Consider the following 21,351-nt stretch of genomic DNA (forward strand, 5'->3'; position numbering starts at 1 on the left):
AAACAAGAGAAGAAGATCTACCAGGTACCTTGTGAATGTAGTGAGTCGTAAATTGGAGAGACTAAACGTCCTCTAAATGTACGACTTAGCGAGCACAAAAAATATGTACAAAAAGGTGAAGTAATGAAGTCAGTTATTGCGGACCATGTTGGGTCAAAACAGCACAATATAAAGTGGTCAGAAGCTCGGATTGTCTAAAGGGAACTTCACGGCGGATACAGGAATTTATTTTAGGGGGGGGCCAAATAAAAAGTAATGTAGAATATGCTATTTAGGGCGCCATTTTTGACCCAAAATCCTAATATTTAACCCAATCTATAGATTTTAGGGGGGGGCCGGGCCCCATGGCCCCCCCTCTGTATCCGCCACTTTGCATTTTTATTGCAAACAATAACACCATTTTTAGTAATCCCAGTACGGAAATATTTACGACATGGCAACCACGTGTGAATGTCTAGCTGTAGTATAAAAGCTCAGTGGTTTTAGGAATTGGTTTAGTTTACACTGTTTACACTGTGTTTACACTTGATAACGGTCAGTGATCCTTCTGACCGAAACGTTGTGTTAATCAAAAATAAATAAAGACGATTGATAGTCCGAAATTCTTTTAGTTTCAATACTGAATCATTATCTACCACATTCACAGTAATGTGTAAGTATATCAGGTGCTAGTAAATATTCAGAAATGTTTATTGGAATAGGAGCAGGCCGAGCAGGTGTCTCTTGACCAAGTCTTTTGTTCAAATGAAATACCTCATTTTGCATATAAGGTAAGAATAAGTGTAAGAAAAGTGTATCTATAATAAATTGTGTAATCTATAATAAATTCATAGACATTCATTTTTATTTGTTTACTTGAAAATAAGGTGCTTATAAATCTGCTAGTTTATAAAAATAACACAATATTCTTCGCGGCATTATTAAATTAAATCACTAGAACCTCAGCCTAATCAGAACCAGCTTGTCGACTTAAGCTGAGTGGAAATATGCGTATACCTACCTAAGACACTGTTTATTAGGGTGTCCGTTATTTACCAAGTTGATCATTTCTCTCACGACGCCCTCTAAATTTTTAGGTTGTTGTCTAAAAAAAGATAACAGACCATTGTAGACCCTTAATATTAAACCTTGCTCCAAAGATGATTCGTTTTCCATTTAAATTACATGGGAATTTGCCACTTTTTGCAAATATTTTTTTTTCTTTTTATATCTTGTTCCAGACAACCATGATAATTCATACAGAATTGAACGCTCTACAAAAAAGATCTCTTACAATTTTTCGATAAACCTAATTCTTCAAAAGTTATTTACGGTTAAAGTTAACCACTCGGTAAATACCTAAAGTTTTCAACTTTTTTGACAAAATTATGATTATTTTTGAAAAATTTAATCTAGTATTTGAAAAAAAGCAATTTTTCGTGATACCATGATAAACAATTTTGAATCATGGAAAACAATTGAATGCATGACAGGTAGTTAATTCTAATACTTATTATTTTTGGGCTTGTATTCTTTTGCAGTACTTAAGTAACTAATTGTAAGTAAGTTCGGTAAATTTCTGTTATTTTCCTAACACTTTTTTTCTATTGAGTTGACGATTTGAATTTATTTTTACAAACACTCTTGCCAACATACAAAAAAAAAATATCAAAAATATCAAAATCCAACTAATCCAACTTTTAAAAACATAACCAAGAATGTTTATTAAAATAAATCAGCTATCATTAGATAAATGCAACAAGTTTAGATTGGAAAGCCCGTAAAAATTTTAGGTCGCGAAATTATTTTGGGTCGCGATCGTTATACGCGATCTGGCGCTGCTATAGCGGTCGCTAACAACAACGGCAAACAAAAAGAGAAATAATTTTCTCTTGTCAAAGTCAGAAACTGGTCAGAATCAAGTCAGAATCTTTAAAAATCATAATAATCTTTCAAAATCTAAACCGCTCTCGTTAAAGAAATTCCGAAAAGAGTTTGTATCATCCATTTTCAAAGTACTTATTGCTATCTTGTGAGTTTAATTCAAGTTTTATTTACTCCAACCGGTGATAATTGTGAAAAAGTGGCATTAAAAACTTAAAAAGCTGTGCTGTGAACTGTGAACTGCAAAAACCATCGTGGATCGTGGCATAACGTCGGTTTCCAATGTTTCGTAGGTATTTCATACATGCGTCCTTATATAAAATATAGTTTCTTGTATGCAACACACTGTACTTTATTTATAAAATTAAACGAAAATAATAATAAATTTGAATAAACAATATTTGGCGATATAATTCCGGAAAAAGCCGAACCGCTCCGAAATTTTCAAAAGTTTTGGGTCGCGACCGTTGCAAGAATAGCGCCAAATAGTGTTTACATTGTCCTTATGGGCACTTTCCAATCTAAATTTGTTTCATTTATCTATGTCAGCTATACTTAAATGGTTTAAACTTCATTAGACTTGAAGATTTCTTAATGCCCAACTTTAAAACACCATCAGAATTGTATATTTTTACAGTACTAGATTACATTTTTCAAAAATAATCATAATTTTGTCAAAAAAGTTGAAACTTTAGGCATTTACTGAATGGTTAATTTTAACCGTGAATAACTTCTGAAGGAGTAAGTTTATCGAAAAATTGTAAGAGACCTTTTTTGTAGAGCGTTCAATTGTCTGTTATTTTTTTAGGCAATAAACTAAAAATATAGAGGGCGTCGTGAGAGAAATGATCAACTTTGTAAATAACGGACACCCTCCTGTTATCTTAAGTATGTTACGTAACAAGTCGGGTTCTGAGCTCCATTAAAGCTTCTTTAAAACTGATCAGGATTGGTGTTACGCCGAATACTCGCATGTGTAAGAGAATAGAGGTAGAATGTAACATGCGAACTTTCTAAAATATTTGAAGCTGGATAGTTTGAATAGGCTGCGCTTCTACTTCAACAAAATTAAAATTGCTCTCTTAGAAAATTCGAACATTTAATTTTGTATTCGAATGACGGTATTGCATTAGGTCAGAAGATATTGAGTTAACCGGTTACAAAATGATTAATTTTATCATTGGCAAGCAAATCATTGCGATACATTTTATTAACCATAGTTAGCAACAGTTGGCTTAAGTTAACTTTTTTCTTTTGCTTTACGAAACTGTTAATATATGCAATTTTTTACCGATTTCCATGGAATTAGTAACTAGCAAATCCCCAATATAGATTCCCCTTTTCAAAAGATTCTGGGGTACCTCAATATACACGCATGATTGTGTGGTGTGAGGTCTTTTCTTCTTTACATTTGTTTTAGGTACGAATTCGTTATATCCAGCTGTTTTAGGTCTTTCCTTAGTACGACCCGTCTTTATCACATGTTTGTTGTTATTAATCGCCATTGGACTAAGAGACTTTGGAAGTATTTCGAAGGGGGATGTTTTATGCTTGATTTTAAACTGATTTTTCAATTCGGTTTGTTCCTTGTTTCTCCTGGATACCTCTTTCAACCACTGGCAGAACACTGTTTCGTTTTGCTGTACTTTTAAGTGTCGGTACTGTTCAATTAGCTTTTGTCTTGCCAGTTCTTTTTGTTTGATCATTTCGAGGTGGCGATTCTTATTTTTTAATTGTCGATATGTGAGCCCGTATTCCGATCGGTATCCGTTATAATTGGGAAGATTTTGGGAGCTGCTCGACAATTTCACGTCGTCGCAACATTGGCGTTGATGAAGTTGAAGTGGAGGTAAATTGACCTACAAGAATAAATTAATAATATCATTCGAAAGAAGAATGAGTGAAACTAGTTACATGGGGCATATCGTTGACCTAGATCAGTGGCGGAGAACCTATGAGCCGTGGGACTGACACTGGTCCAGGCAAGATTTTTAACTGACCCACAATTGCAAGGCAATCATTTGTTTGTTTACGTGGGCTTATTTAGATTTTCTAATTTTTGTGGATATATATAGCAAAATAAAAACACTAAAATCACCACAATACACCAAAACACTTTTACTTTTACACTGGACGCGCGTTTCGCTAACCATGTTAGCATCATCAGCAGATGATTATAAACATGATTAAAACATATCGTTTATAATCATCTGCTGATGATGCTAACATGGTTAGCGAAACGCGCGTCCAGTGTAAAAGTAAAAGTGTTTTGGTGTATTGTGGTGATTTTAGTGTTTTTATTTTGCTGTGTAACACCAAAGGTTCCAACCCTCAACTGTAATATATATATATATATATATATATATATATATATATATATATATATATATATATATATATATATATATATATATATATATATATTGACACAAAATGAATTTAAATGCTATCTGCAACCTTCAGTGTGATCATTACTGTTTGATACTTGTGATTCTAACTGATTACAACGTCGCGCGTCGAGTAAAAATTGAAAGTTTACAAAATATCAAAGTGTATAATTTTACTCACATTGTGTTTGTCGAAAAAAAAACGAGACACCACGCCCATTTTTATTAGTTAAGTCAATTGAATTTTAAACATGTTTTTAAACTTAACTTGTGCAAATGAGCAACAAATCGCAAACTGCGAATCAATCGCAGCGATTTTAAAATTGCAATTGCAACCTGCGATTGGCTCTCATGCGACTGCGATTTCTTCTGTTTGCGAGTTTCAATTTAGGCAACTATTATATTATATAGTTGCGAGTTGCGATTTTGTACAGTTTGTCTGCTGGATCTGTGTCTATGAAAGGAATGAGGACAAAAAACATTTAAATAAACAGCAATATATTTTATACGTCGACTTGACGAGTACGTCACCACAAATCGCTCCGCCCACTCATTTTATTGGCTACTTGCAAATTTGTCGAATTTTTATTGATGGGACGCGTCGTCTAATTTTTTACGAAAAACATCGAGAGAATATCGTTTCCCCTCTCACGGATACCCCGTAGCCACAGAACGGACAGACGTACTGTAACTAGTTGCGATTTTGCTGCTATTGTGATTTTGTAAACTAGGACCGTGATAATCTTCTATCTGCGAGTTTGAATTTTTAGGAGTTGCGATTTGCGATTTTGTTGCGAATGTAATTTTGTGATTCATTGAAGCATTTTATAGTAAACGATTGATTTTTTTCTCTGATTTTATTTATTTATAGAGATCATAATATATTGGGTGTTTCCAAAAGTGGTTCTTCTATAACTTTTTTATTTTTTCTGATAAAAAACGATATTTGGTATGTTAGCATATAACATAAATGATGATTGATTGAATTCGTTCTCGTTTTTTTTTACTTTATTCAATAGAATATGACACTCTGAATAGAATGGCATATAATATGTCAACTTCTGACATTTACGCTTAAAAAATTGTATTTTAAATTTCAATCTAGAGTGCCATGGCTGTGTTAAAATCACTAATTTTTAATCAACGATCCTTGAAAAAAAAATTGTTTATTGTTTTTCGTGTGTCATCCTGACCGATTAAAAGATGCCCAGATGCCGTTTGGTATTTTTAGTCATATCTCAATTCTTTTCAAACGGAATGAGGGTGGCTCATTAGGATATTTAGAAAAAGCGTTTTTTTACGAATAATTTGGTACCACACATACAACGTTGTTGTTATGAACCGCATGTTACAATTTCCAGTTAAACCATATGCGAAAATGTCAAAAGTGAATATATGATATGACATAATATGCAGAGTGTCATTTTCTATCGAATAAAGCAATAAAAAAACCGATGGTGATACGATAAAAAATCAAAAGTTGAAGTTATGAAGTATTGAATCCTGTTTCACCGTAAAGAAACAGGATTCAATACAAATCAATTGAATACGTACATACACAGACAATTATATACCTAATACAATATTTAAATATTAAAATCGCAATCGCAGCTTTCAGTCACAGCGATTTAAAAATTGCAATGGCAGTTTCAATTGCGATTGGAGAATCGCAGTTTTGCTCATCTCTATTAGTGACCCACTAGCTAGTACTAAAAAATGAGAAAAACATTTGGCCTTTCTCAAAAAGCTTCGCCATCCCTGACCAAGGTGCTTTAGTACAAATTATCCTCATAAGTACAAATTATCTTAGATTTAAAATAAAACATTGCCGAAACGTACGAAAACATTATTTTCATTACCTACATCTGTCAAATACAGTGGGGCGAAATTGGCTTAAAATGATGATAGATGATGTTTATAATAGAATCGTATCAAATGACAGCGATATTAATTTCCAAGCCAACTCTAAAGCCGTTTTTTTCGATCTGTCTGGCGTTTTTGTGTCTGGTACCTATATCTAATAAGATGCAAAAATATTACCGTAGATTTTTCGTGTATTTCCAGTTTCTTGATGGATATAGATAAATTTTTATCGATTTTTTCAATGCAATGATCTTTGCAGTGAACTTCTGTACAATATTTAGACTTTCTTCTTCTTTTTGGATTTGTTTTTGACATCTTGTCAAATTGAACTTGGCGTTTTTCTAAATTAATTTCATTTTCAATTTGATCTTCAGATATAACTTCTTTAGTTGTCTTTTGTATTTCTCTACCTATGTTGAACGCCTATAAATATAATTATTGTTTCGATTTATTATGCCTCAATAAAAAGAACATTGTTATATGCAATGACTAAAGAATACCAGGATATGTAACGCCCATTATACGGGCTGCAGCAGAATTTGTTACCTTAGACGCCTTTTTGTTGGAATTAACGAATCATCAGCGACAATTTAGCAATTTTTAATAGTTCGTGTGTAGTGAACTTTGTATAAACTTTACTACAATGGTGATGTGTTCAGCTTTCAAGTGTAAAAGCCGCAGCGATAAGAAACAGCCAGGAGTTACGTTTCATAGGTAAATAAACAGTCTACTCCACCTTTTTAGCGTTTTTTTTAGTTTTCTTATTGAATTCGATATCAATATCGATCGATAATTAGTTTTCTGATATTATATGTACTTGAAATGTGCTATACGTCGATACTAGTTTTGTACCTTATGTTAACATTTGAATACGTTTTTTTCGCAATGAATTAGTATGATACCACCGCATACACCATAGGCGTAGTCAAGACATTTATCAAAAATATAAATATCGCTTCAAGCGGTTATGTTAAGAAAAATATGTGCCACGGCACTGTTTGGAAGAATAGTCACAGTTTGGTCTCGGGTGTTATTTCTCCTTGTATACTTTAATCATTGGTTATATCATAGGGTTATATGGATTAAAAATACCTGGTTATCTTCAGGTTCTTCATCGCTGGTTAGAACTTCTTCTTCAAAAGCAGTTTCTTCTTCGGTGTCGTCGAGATTAGTATCATTTCTCAAAATTGTATTAAACATTTTAGGCGTTGGTTCATTTATTTCTTCTACAATATCGCAATCTAAAAATTAGGTAGGTATTAAAGCATTTATATTACATGGGAAGATATACAGTAGGTGTTTTTTTACTTTTACGTAAAATGCTCGAAAATGTTGCAATAGTAAATTAGTAAACATGCTAAATATCTTTGGAGAAACTATGATTTAACCTTGAATTTTCATGTTTCCCTTGTCCGACGATACGATGATATGAAATTAATTTTATTGGTTGAATTTAAAGACTTCGATTGCATTTTCGAGAAAATTTATTGCATTTTCGTGCCTCCGTTCGCTGATTGGTGTCATTTTATATTTTCATTTTCATTACGATTTTGCTGTTTTACTTATAGTCTAAGAGACAAAGACTAGCAACGTTTTTGAGAGAGAATTTTAAGAAGCCTGGTTCTTTAATATATCTTTTGCTATGCCCTCCCGAACAGAGTGCGGACCGTCTGGCTGCCGGTAGACATTGCGATCACTACTGCGCTTCATATCTGTATTCAACATCTGCGCATCACAAATTTGCCCTGTATTTCAGGAACTAAAAAGACTAGGACAAACCTATGTTTAGCATATTTAGTTTCATTAAAAAGTTACAAAGTAATATGAAAATTGCATCATTGTATCTCTACTCATAAACGAAAAATCCCATAAAAACACGAAAATGGGATACCCTGTACAGATGTGATGCGCAGTAGTGAACCGCAGTAATCTTCCGGCAGCACAGGAGAGCAAAAGATATACTAAAGAATCAGCTTTCTTAAAATTCTCGGTTTACCGACAGTGCTAGCTCTTGTACCAAATCTTGTACTAGTATGTTTTTATTAAGGTTTGATTAAATTTGTCAAAAAAGTGTCAACACGTCCGTATTATACGATCTTTCTCCGTTGATGGGCTGGAGTAAAAAAAATACGGATGAAAAGTGGCGCGAAAACGCTATGACCACTCAGAGCACTGTCGGACCATCGTATCAACGAATAACGGATGCATGAAAATCAAGCTTAACGGACGCATGAAAATCAAGCTTTAGACATGCATGGGAATTAGTGTCCATTTTTTTTATCCACCAAGGAGATTATATTACTATTATTAAAAATATCTGCTGTCAAAATTGATATGATTTTGATTTGATACAAAATACAATAATCTATCGATCTCAGTTGATTTTGACTCGCTTCGCCAATATTGTTACGTTTGCTAACAATGTAAAGATGATTTAGAGTACATGACAAGAAAACTACAAGAGGAATATCAACTAAGGGGTTTGGAAATAAACACACGGAAAACTAAATATCTACCTATTGATGCAGAATTATCTAGCGTACATCTAGAAAATGAAGAGATAGAAGCATGCAATGACTACACCTACGTAGGAGTGATATTCGATAAAACAGCTAAAGATGACAAAGAAATTAAAAAACGAATATCACAAGCTAGAAGAACAATTGGCTGTCTGAATGGAGTATTTTGGAGCAATGAAATAGGGAAAAAACGGAAGATCAATATATACGAGAAAAAAAAAAGGTAAAGAGCAGTCTACTATATGGCGCAGAGACTTGGCGAATAACGGAAGCAAACCGAAGAAAACTTGAGGCGGTAGAAATGGATGCCTATAGAAGAACCTTAGGAATTTCCCGAAGAGATAGTGTCCGAAACGAAGAAATCCGACAGAGAATAGGAATAGAGGGATCTTTGGCAACCGACATCGAACGCCAACAACTTATGTGGTACGGACATGTCCAGAGGATGGATGACACCCGACTTCCAAAACAAATTATGCAATGGATACCCCAACATCGAAGAAAACGTGGAAGACCTAAGAAGACTTGGAAGGAGGGTGTCACAAGAGCAATGAGTGCCAGAAACCTAAACGAGGGACAATGGAACGATCGGAAAACGTGGAAGTTAGGCATCGGACAACGTCGCCAAGACGTTCTATATATATATTATATATATATATATATATATATATATATATATATATATATATATATATATATATATATATATATATATATATTATATATATATATATATATATATATATATATATATATATATATATATATATATATATATATATATATATATATATATATATATATATATATATATATATATATATATATATATATATATATATATGGAGGCGCGCGCTGTCAACATTGCTTCTGTCAACTCTCTGTGATTTAACTTAACTCCACTTTTGCTTTGATCGTTTGGCCTGTCAGACGCCATTAGTCCCAGTTTTTGAGAAATGGTCATTATTTAAATCTTGCTGTGTAATCTGAATCAGCTGCTATTTCGAAGCTACAGGTAAAGATGAGATATTATCCTTTTAGATTCGTTACTATTACTGCGTATTTTTAGGGTAGAGTTGCGGATGCCCCAACCTAACTTGTAATTGTATTTTGCTGGCACGTTGGCGTCCCTTTTCTTTTGTCCTCCAGAATGTCACATGGAAGGAAGGACAGGTTCTTTATTATTTAGTGAGCCCTCGGAAGTAATTCGAGGTAGGTTCATTTTGTTTATAAGATCTTGTTTGGTTTTAAACAAGAGTTTCATATTTTTAGGGTCCAAGGTACGGATAGTGTCTTATGTACAGACATTATCTTATGTACAGATGTCCTGTGGACGAGTGTCCCCAGTAAGAATGATTTTTTTTTCTTACATATAAGTGCCACAGCGTGGATGTAGCTTGAGTCCCATGCTGCTTCACTCCCATTTCTAAGCCTAGTCAGTAGCTACGGCTGTAGTGATTCATGGTGTCCTCAATCTGGCCCCTTTTGTTGTTTTGGCCAACAGGATCCCGACAGACAGTACAGAGATGCTAGACCACCTCACGCTGCTACTGTTTGAAGCAAGGTTATTGTAAAAGAACAGCTAAGTGTATATTTAAGTTCTAGTTTTACATTTAACATCTAAAATATTTTCAGTCTTAAACAATAACGTACATCTTAAGTAATATCGTACAGACTATGTTCAGTGGTTAGATTGTTAAGAACATTCTATTCGATATAATCTTTAAAATATAATTTAGATCTTAGGTTTCATTACATTACATCTTGTAATGGTATTACTTTTATAGATACTATTGCACGATTTTAATAAATGGATAATCAAACATAGATTCTAGAATCTACAGGTTGTAACATCTTCGATTTAGCATCATATGGAATATATCAAATTAATTAAAGTAATGCTACATTTCATATTTTCTCTTAAACGTTACATGTCCTGTATTTCATCGTAGTTGTTTTCATTGATATTTAGTACGACTCTTACCACCACTTTCTTTGACATACACTATATATTTACTATACACTATATATTTACTAGAACTCTACAATGTCATGTATCAGCAAAGAACGTCATGAATAAATATAGTCATTAGTTTTAAGTATTATACAACTGTGTTTTCTTTCTCTGTACATGCCTGGCGCCCAATATCTATATATCTTTTGTTAATTATTACTGATTAATTTTCTCTCTAGTGAAATACCTTATCCACGACTGCTCTCCGATGAAAAGCTGCCGTTCGCAGTGGTAGTGGTTTAAACAAAACGCTACAATGTATATAGAAAGATGGGAGGGGAGTTTCACCGCGACCTTACAGATCTATTGTGTCCCCCTTTCTTGAGTTACATCATACAATCTATAACTCATCATATATGAAGGTTTTCCTGTTGTAGGGGAGACAGGGTATTTCCTATCCAATTATCCCTCCTCCAAGGGTGTCCACCAATGTTAAGGTTTGATTCTCCGTGCCCTTCACAGTCGAAGAGCTTGTCTCCGGCTGAAGTCTCCATGAGGTGGAGGCTGAAGGATCTGTCTTTATTTTCTCCACCTCTTTAACTTGGCCTCTCCTTAGACCTGATACCGGTGTTGTCCCGAATCTATAATATCTCTCTTTCACTATTGCCTTCTTGGATTTGAGGTCAATTCCCATTGTGAGGACCTGACCATGGCCCTGACCTCCTTCGAGTTGCCTCGAGTGGATTGGACAACTCGATGTCCCTACATTCTGTCAAAGCTGGTGTTTTTTTTCTCCTTGCTAGGGGAGAGGTAAGAGGTCTCTTGGTGGCCCTTGTTCGCCGTTTGGTGGAGATGCTTACTAGAGAAGGTGGTAGCTTGTGTGCCACTTGTGGAGACTGGTCTCGCGCAAATGTCAGTTGCCTCTCCTGTAGTTCCCTTTGGGGTTGGTCCCTTGGAACTTGCACTATTAATGTTTTGATCTGGTCTCTTCATCGTAGTATTTAGATTTTTGGTGAGCTTATTTCCTCTTGGTCCGTGCGGTTAAGCCAAGACACCTCCGCATCCTCTGCCCGTGAGATATGACCACAGTCAATAGAGGGTGCCTGGTATGATGGACAGGGTGGCATCGTTGTATGTTTTGGTGCAATTCCCTAATTTGGTGCAATTATTAGCTGATGTTGCGAAACGCGTATCCAGATTTCAGAGTAAAGTGTTTTCGTGTATTTTGCAAACTAGTTTTTTATATTACTATTGTAACGCCAAAGGTTCTAATATCAGCTATATGTCTATTTTGCTAAGAATATTACACCTATTCTACAAGTTTCCTGAAATTAAGGTGTTTGTTGTCTACAAGAAAATATAGTAAAAGTGACAGTATTTTAAAAATAGGTAGATAACTATCTTTACTGGTGTACTATCAGAACTGGCTCCTAGTGCTTCCAAATTCAAGCAATTGTAAACCCACCATATATTAAATACCTTCTTCACGAATAGCCAAGTCTTCCTCTATGTGATCGCTTTCGATACTATTTACATCGTCATCCGTCATATCTGGTTCAAAAGAAACTAGTTCCTCCCTGAATTTTACTTTTATTGATCTAGTCACCTCAGGAGTAGAGTTAAACAAGTCAAAATTTGCCTGTTGTACTTTTTCTGTAATGTTGTAAGGACTGGCTGATGGTTGAAGAACTACAAGAATGGTTCTTAGTAAAATTCTTTATTTCATTATATTTTGTGGTAAGTTTTTACATACTAGATAAAGTCGAAGAACATTTAGAATTCTGAAAATTTGATAGGGTAGAAATGATCTTTGGAGACACTCAAAATATTTCAAAGGTTATACCATAGTATTAGAGAGAAACCTAGGAAGGTTATTTTAAATTTTATGAAAAATTTCTAAATTATAAAAATCGAAAAATGTTAAAAAGAAAAGTTGCTCTGTATTTTATTTTACGTATATTTACCGTTAATTTTCAATCATTATTCTATTATTATTTTCAAAATCAAATGTTTTCCCTACGCATGATATAAACTAAAATGAATGTAACAAAAATTATTCCTAATACCCCAGTCAAATTAGTTATAAAAAGGCCTATCGGTGGAAAACATTCCCACAGTTTTGAAAATGGTTTTAAATAATTCCTCAAGATCAGCCCGAGGAGTGGGGAGGAGTTAAATGTCATTTTTTCACTTTTTTGCTTATATCTCGGAAACTATGTACCGAAAAACGCTTTATATATAAAAATAAAGTGTTATGATTTTTATGAGTACCTTGTTTATATAGTGTATTGTTATGATTAACAAATTATGGTTTATGTATTATGTCAGATTGTATTATTCATAATGCATGGTTTTTATGACATAGGCGATAGAATGTTACGGGAGATAAGATTGGGAGTGAGGCGTCCGCAGCAGTCAGTCGGTACCGTGCGCTCGCACGATACATATGTTTGTGTCGTAATCCTAAGTACTAAAATGTAATAAAGAAGTTATGAGGGAAATCCAGTGTTTTATTTGAAAATACAAGATCTATTGTTTACATATCAGAAGTGGGATAGAACTACTAGAAGTACCACAAGAGTTTAAAAAGTGCCAATATGCCATGTTGGGTGTGAATCCATAAGTTAAGTTGCTGGAAAAGGACATAAAGCCATAAAGCAACAAGTCCACCAGTGTTAGTGAATAGAAAGGATTATAGTACATACAGGAACATTTGGAAATTGGCTTATCCACTCCTACTTCAAAAATGGAAAAAGACAAGGCTGTTACGATGTGCAAGGTGCAAACTGCAAGTCATGTTTGCTAAAATAAGTCTTTTGATTGACCATGTTGACATAAACACTAAAGCAGTGAGAAAATATAGCTTCAGAGGATACGTTCGAATAAGATAAGTACACAGATATCCATTAATTGTTAATTTATGTTTCATAGTTACGAATATAAAATTTTTGGTTGCTTGTTTATGATTTTAAAGACGTTATTGAAATTAATACTCCAATAAATTAAATTTGTAAAAGAATCAAATAAAATAAAGGGTTCAGATCAATTAGTGATAGTGATTTCACTATAGGACAGCCTGTATAACGATAAAAAAAGTTTTAACTAAAATTAAAAATAAGCACTTTTATAATCTCCTGACAAATTTGATTCAAGCAATATCAAATTCTAAATTCTTTTCTTCTAATGCCTAAATTATTTAAATTTATAGCTATTCAATTCCAGTGAGTGCAATGAAGCAATAAGACTGTTTAAAATATCACCAAGGTTTAAATTTACATTGTGAACAAACGATCACAAAACTAAATCTTTAGAAACGTTATAGACTGATTATAGTCTAAAAATAATTATTGTTTTAATAAATTTTATGATTCAAAAATTATTTCTGTTTCATATAAAGATATAACGTTCTTTTTAAAATAATTAAGGACTAATTATCATTTTCAGGACGGTCTTAGAAAATAGTCACATAAAAATAAAAGTAGTTACACAATGTGTTTAAAAAAATATGGTGATAATTGACAACAGAAAATGTTCGTACACCGCTCGATAAACACACAGAGTTTTTTTTACATAACACAATAATATTTGTTTGGATTTGTAAAAAGAAATTAGTATGCACAAAAAAAATTGTTTTGTATGTTTAACAATATATACAGAGGAGTTTAAAAGAAACCATTTAATTAATTTCGTGTTGAGTTGTTTATATTTTATATGTTGTTATGTTTTTAGTCAAGCCCTCGAGATTTTACCAGAAGGTAGAGTGTCAGAGGAATACAAAAGTTTAAATAATTACTTTTGTTCAGCAAAAAAAATAAATAAATAAATAAAAAGAAATAGGAAGTTTAAAATACTAAAAGCCGTTACTTCAGGCAATAGTAATTAAAAAATTAATAAAGTTTATCAATATAAGAAATCAGAGAGCGTTGCAACAAAGAAAAATTAATAAATTAACATTGAACGCAATATTCTCACAAAATTCTACTTTCAGCAAAAACAAATGTTTATTCTGAATGTTCTCCTCGGAAACATTATATGATTTCACTATTTGGATTATTTATATTCAGTTCCATGATTTATTCGCTAATGTATTTTATTGAAATTTGTTTTAGTGACATGGAAGACATTTAAAGTGCTTTATGAATTGTAGAATGATAAATGAATTGGAAAATATTATCAAGCGATCATAGTGTCTCTTTCGGTAGCATGGCCGAGTAGAGTCATTTACAGATGATAAGTTTGCTGAGCGATTTGGAATATAAAGTTTAGAAGAATATGAAGTATCTGTTTCTTTTATATAGAAACAAATTGAGCAACTACCTACTACTTATATAGTTGGAACTTGATTTCAACCATCATATATATGTATATATGTATCCTTTCAAGTCATCACACCATTATTCACTCTGTACTATTTATTTAACAAAATTTTTAATGCATTTAAAAAAAACGAATTTAATTAAATTAAAATATAATTTCCAATCTGCAGTGTTCATCAACACTAAAGTATCAGAAAAAAAAACAAAATAATAATTTATGTTTATTACTTATGAATAGCAGTTAGGTACAGATATCAATTGCATTGCCTCCAGCTTTCATGGAATGTTGCAAATTTGACTGCTGTATATAGTTTATCAAAACTCAATAATTTCTTATTAAAAACAATTGAGTAAATATCATTTCCTATTTAACCACAACAGAGTTCAAGCAAAAACACTCAAATTGCACCCTGTATGTTTACAGGATAAAATGTTCTTTTTAATTAAAAATACCAAGAATTAAATATGACTAAGTACTTGCTAAACAAAGAGGATCAGAATATCATCAATATTTCTAATATTTCTATATTTTGTTTTAAAGACAACTGCGATAGTTTAATAAAATGTTCGAAGCATATTGATAAAAACTAAAGTTCTTTGGTAAAAAAAATAACTTATAAAAAAACCTGTTACAAACAAATTACTGCATACAACTAACACTATATTTCGTACAAGGAATTATGAAAAACCATACCAGTCTTTCATGAAGTTGACTATTATTAGTAAATTGATATTTAATATTTAAGACTATAAAAAAAAAGTTTCAGTTTTAATTAATTTTAAATTTTATAGGAAGTTATAAAAAAATTAGAACTAAATGTTCTTATACTTTTAGTAACACGTATCAGTAAAAGCACAGGGTAACAATGCTGCAACCCATATTAATTAATTAATGTTGGGCTTCGATAATGATCATTGAGGATCGTTGGTTGCAGGGGATTATGGGCCCGATCCTCTTCAACTGGGGTCTGATTGGTGGTCTAATTGAATCTAAACTTTTCAGTAAAAATAGTAAATAAAAAAATAATAGTTAAAAATAAAAACGAAATATCTTTAGTATTAAAAATATATATATATATATATATAATTGGAATATTATTATTATTATTATTAAAACAGGGTCAAAATATGAATCGATTGAAAATATACTTAGTTGGTTACTGTATGAAAAGCAAGGTGAATTTAATTCTCATATTTGGAGAAATGTGATTTAAAACTGCAAACAAAAGTAAAAGAAAAATAAATCAGTTTATGAAAGCTTTTGGCAGACAAATATTTCTAAATAATAAAAAATAATTACAGTTCCATAATAAATAAAATTTTCAGTCAAAAACTAAATGAAATCTATGCAATAATCAAAGATCAAATGAGTAATAAATAATTAATTCTGACAATTAGGGTACTACAAAATACAGTATCTGCCATAAGGTGACATCAAATATTTCAAAAAAAAAGAAATCTAACGTCTAATATAAAATATTCTTCGACTTTATGGGTTTACTTAAGGCGAACAATTATTAAGTAGATATAAAGTTTTGTATGTTTCAACATTCAATTCTTTAGAACCCTAAAAAGGGACAACGATTTGCAGTGATCCGAGTAAGGTCAGTATGAACGAACGTTCTTTTAAAGTTACAATTTACTCTGAATACAACAATTTAAAAGTGGATTATGTTTTCCCCACTTTACTTAATTTCATTATTACTTACTTTTTAAAATAAAACAAAAATCAAAATTTAAGTAAATCAGAATAATTAAATAGTTAGATGGTGTTAACATAAGCAAACACCTTAGCAGCGAATATAAGGCGTGTATTGGCATTTGCTATATTTTGAAATTTGGTTATGAATTATTTTATTAAGTATTAGATTCTGGTCTTTGTTAAGATGACCGTATGATATTTAATTTTTGAATATAAAATACAAGGAAGTTATTACTGATTTAAACCTAAAACAAAACAAAAACAAAAAAATAAACAAATAAAAATAAAAACATAGGGCGCAGCACAATTAATGTGTACTGGCGGCAAACCTATGCAAATAAAAACTTAAAAATAAGTAGAGCTCTAATGCGAGCATAAAACCTAAAAATAAGTAGAGCTCTAATGCGAGCATAAAACCTAAAAATAAGTAGAGCTCTAATGCGAGCATAAAACCTAAAAATAAGTAGAGCTCTAATGCGAGCATAAAACCTAAAAGTAAGTAGAGCTCTAATGCGAGCATAAAACCTAAAAATAAGTAGAGCTCTAATGCGAGCATAAAAACTTAAAAATAAGTAGAGCTCTAATGCGAGCATAAAAATTTAAAAATAAATAGAGCTCTAATGTGAGCATAAAAACTTAAAAATAAATAAAGCTCTAAAGCGAGCATAAAAACTTAAAAATAAGTAAAGCTCTAATGCGAGCATAAAAACTTAAAAATAAGTAAAGCTCTAATGTGAGCATATAAAAACTTAAAAACAAATAAAGCTCTAAAGCGAGCATAAAAACTTAAAAATATGTAAAGCTCTAATGCGAGCATAAAAACTTAAAAATAAGTAAAGCTCTAATGTGAGCATATAAACTTAAAAATAAATAAAGCTCTAATGCGAGCATAAAAACTTAAAAACAAATAAAGCTCTAATGCGAGCATAAAAACTTAAAAATAAATAAAGCTCTAAAGCGAGCATAAAAACTTAAAAATAAATAAAGCTCTAAAGCGAGCATAAAAACTTAAAAATAAGTAAAGCTCTAATGCGAGCATAAAAAACTTAAAAATAAGTAAATCTCTAATGTGAGCATAAAAACTTAAAAATAAATAAAGCTCTAATGCGAGCATAAAAACTTAAAAACAAATAAAGCTCTAATGCGAGCATAAAAACTTAAAAATAAATAAAGCTCTAATGCGAACATAAAGACTTAAAAATAAGTAAAGCTCTAATGCGAGCATAAAAACTTAAAAATAATTAAAGCTCTAATGCGAGCATAAAAACTTAAAAATAAGTAAAGCTCTAATGCGAGCATAAAAACTTAAAAACAAATAAAGCTCTAATGCGAGCATAAAAACTTAAAAATAAGTAAAGCTCTAATGCGAGCATAAAAACTTAAAAATAAGTAAAGCTCTAATGCGAGCATAAAAACTTAAAAATAAGTAAAGCTCTAATGCGAGCATAGAAACTTAAAAATAAATATTTTTTTTTCTTTTTTTTATTTTTTTTTTATTTATCTTTTCAGAAGCAATAAAGGAGGGAAGTCGAGGACGACCGGAAAGTAGGATGGCCGAGTGTTATGATTTTTATGAGTACCTTGTTTATATAGTGTATTGTTATGATTAACAAATTATGGTTTATGTATTATGTCAGATTGTATTATTCATAATGCATGGTTTTTATGACATAGGCGATAGAATGTTACGGGAGATAAGATTGGGAGTGAGGCGTCCGCAGCAGTCAGTCGGTACCGTGCGCTCGCACGATACACATGTTTGTGTCGTAATACTAAGTACTAAAATGTAATAAAGAAGTTATGAGGGAAATCCAGTGTTTTATTTGAAAATACAAGATCTATTGTTTACAAAAGTTTACAAAATTATCTATAAAAATGATTCTATACATTCTTGTTCCCGGACTTATGGTTTCTGAACTATGCGCTTCATAAATTTGGATACTAAATCAAATGGTAATTGATTACAAATCCGTACAAACACATTTCTTTTCATTGCACGTTTTTCGTTCAAATAGCGTTGAAGAAGTAAGATATCATTATTTTTTAATTATTAAATATAACTTTTAGTATACAGGGTGTCCCAGGTTGAGCGTGCATTAGAAGTTTCTGGAGAACTACAACATCTAGCTCGGAGATTTTTTGCACATCATAGTTTCACAACGGGATCTATCGATTAAAAATATTTTCAATATGGCGGTACTTCCGGAAATACCGGAAGTTGACAGCAACTTTCTTATTTTAAATGTGTGCCCCCATTTTTTATTACATACTTAAATTCTCTGTAAAATTTTATGAATTTTGATATTAACACTCTATATCTAGCATCCCAAGTAGCAAATTTTATTTTATAAAGGCTGTATAAACAGCTATGTGATCATTTTTATAGGATACCTCAGTTCGTATAACGTGCTATAAGACCATAATATGATAGCTTTACAACCAAAAAAGGCCCATTTTTATACAACCGTATAGTAGTATAGAAGTTCTATAAAAAGGGTATACAACTCTTATGCAACTATTTTACACAGCGTTATATAACCATTATAAAACTAGTTTTATTGTGTATTACGTGCTCACATCTAAGAAACAGAACAATAAAAACATTTGATCATTTAGCGAGGTAAAAGAGTATTTTATTTTTTACCGAAGAAAATCAGGAACAAATTATATTTTAAGCGTGTCGTAAAATGAATCTGGAGGATGTGGATTGTTAAAAAGGAGACTTTATTCGACGGTGAATATGGCGGGTAGAGCCAGAAGGTACAACAAATATATAATATAAAAAATCTTTGGATTTGAAAAGTAGGGACAATTTTTGTTGCACCGAAAATTTTACTGGTAGATTATAGGTAAGTATTTGGCAAAAAATTAAAGCGCTTTAATTTCGATTAAGGTTTACGTATAAATTTAAAACAATAAAATAAAATAAAATTTTCAAAAATTCTTGTTTTTAATTTAATTAAACACATTATTACTGTATGTGGAAATCTTATCACAAAATAGATCTCAAAAATAACATTTTACAATTTATTTTGATGTTTTTAATTTTGCTTCATATAATGGCGGCCATAAGCCATATAAAAATTCTGCCTAAACATGGCGAATTATAATGCAACCATTTTATTATAAGTCTTTGTTGTAAAATAAAACGGTATAGGATAAATATCTATCATTACGCAGAATTTCCAGGCACTATAATACTATTTTTGATATATTGAGATTTGTGACAAATAGATGTTGCCAAATCTCATTCGGTTAGTATTTAAACTAACAAACATGATCAGATTTTCATGGATTCATGCACGCAATGCATTTCATGCATGCCCGACGAGTGAGCGGCAACCTAAGGACTTGGAAAAACAACAATAAAACAATACAAACATTACTACAGTAAAACTTTTACATCAACGTGGCAACAATGCTTTGAGGAAGCCAGACAACCCGGGAGATTTTGGCTTTCGGGAACCCAGGGAATTCTCGGGATTATTTGCCGTAATTTCGAGGAGTTTTTTCTTACATGCTCTTTATAACTATCACTGCGTTTGTTAACTTTTTTCCAACTTTGTCCAGAATTCATAATAGCTGTGATTATACTTCTACGTAGATATTACTTTTGCAACAACAACAATAACAAAATAAATAACTAGGTATACCATTTAATTTAAAATGAGGTTATATTATACATTACCAGTTTTATAATGCAAATATTACAGCGAATTTATTTTGTTAATCACAATTTTATCATATAAGGCATAAGGCTATATAACTAGTGTTGTATACAGCACCGTAGTTTAATGCAATAAAACATTCTATTATACAACGTAATACAACTTTAATAAGACAATTTTAAGTAACTATTATATGATCTTGTGACTACTAGTTATATGAATATTATAGAACTCTTACATGGTGGGTATAAGAGTCTAATAAAATAATATGTTTTTTATCATATAGCATTGTCTTATTAAGTGTTATATCATACTAAAAGAAATTATCGTTTAATGCGTTATAGGATACGTTGTAAAAACCACTAGAAAATAGTTTAATATGACAACTTTTATTAAAAAACAGAATGGTCGAAACAAAACGCTTAATAAAATCAAGCAGTCCTTAAGACAACGCTATTCGACTGTTATAAAATAATTCAATCCTTTTAGAATTTCTTTTTGCTACTTGGGATTGGCCGTAACTTACCACAGCCACTGTGCCATAAAGAGAAAACATGTGGCTATCAATTTCAAAAATTAAATTGTTCGAATGTCATATAATAATGGCCGCAGCTGTCATAGAATTGAGCGATTTAAAAATTATCATGTCATTTTTTTCAAATGGAAACCCACTTTTTTTTATTTCACTAGTGAAAAGGCTTTTCAATTCTTTACTTTTTGACTATACATGTTCCTATACCTAAAATAAATCGTTTTTGAGTTTTTTAAGCTTTAGTTTTAAAGCGTACCTATATTTTTCTTGATTTTAACCAGTAGCCTATGACTTTAAACGTCAAGTGATGTAAAACAATAGATCTGGCCATTTCATATTGTGACGCTTTGTTCAAAAACAGCATCATTTCCGAGCCAACTTTGCGCTGTTTTTTTTCGATCATACGGAATATTATTAATAATATCAACTCTTAGATATCACTAAAGACAAAGCGAAAGAGCGAAAATACGAGATATATTTTTATAAATACACTTTTTAAGGCAGACAGTATTTATAATATAGGAAATTCAAATAATTCGTTTTCTGA

The 21,351-nt window shown here is 31.6% G+C and overlaps 1 protein-coding gene across 1 annotated transcript in view; it reads right to left on the bottom strand.

Moving 5' to 3' along the window:
• Positions 1 to 3,007: 3,007 nt before the first annotated feature.
• Positions 3,008 to 21,351, bottom strand: part of LOC115880573 — a 34,245-nt gene continuing 15,901 nt past the window's right edge. Inside the window, exons 2-5 of the mRNA XM_030897829.1 lie at positions 12,066 to 12,275; positions 7,206 to 7,354; positions 6,291 to 6,536; positions 3,008 to 3,722 (exon numbers count right to left, since the gene is read on the bottom strand). Coding sequence (XP_030753689.1) covers positions 3,123 to 3,722; positions 6,291 to 6,536; positions 7,206 to 7,354; positions 12,066 to 12,275 — 1,205 coding nt within the window. The 3' untranslated portion in view covers positions 3,008 to 3,122. The remainder of the gene's footprint in view (positions 3,723 to 6,290; positions 6,537 to 7,205; positions 7,355 to 12,065; positions 12,276 to 21,351) is intronic.

The sequence above is a fragment of the Sitophilus oryzae genome, unplaced genomic scaffold, assembly GCF_002938485.1.
Source record: "Sitophilus oryzae breed Bouriz unplaced genomic scaffold, Soryzae_2.0 scaffold_1637_pilon_pilon, whole genome shotgun sequence".
Lineage (NCBI taxonomy): Eukaryota > Metazoa > Arthropoda > Insecta > Coleoptera > Curculionidae > Sitophilus > Sitophilus oryzae.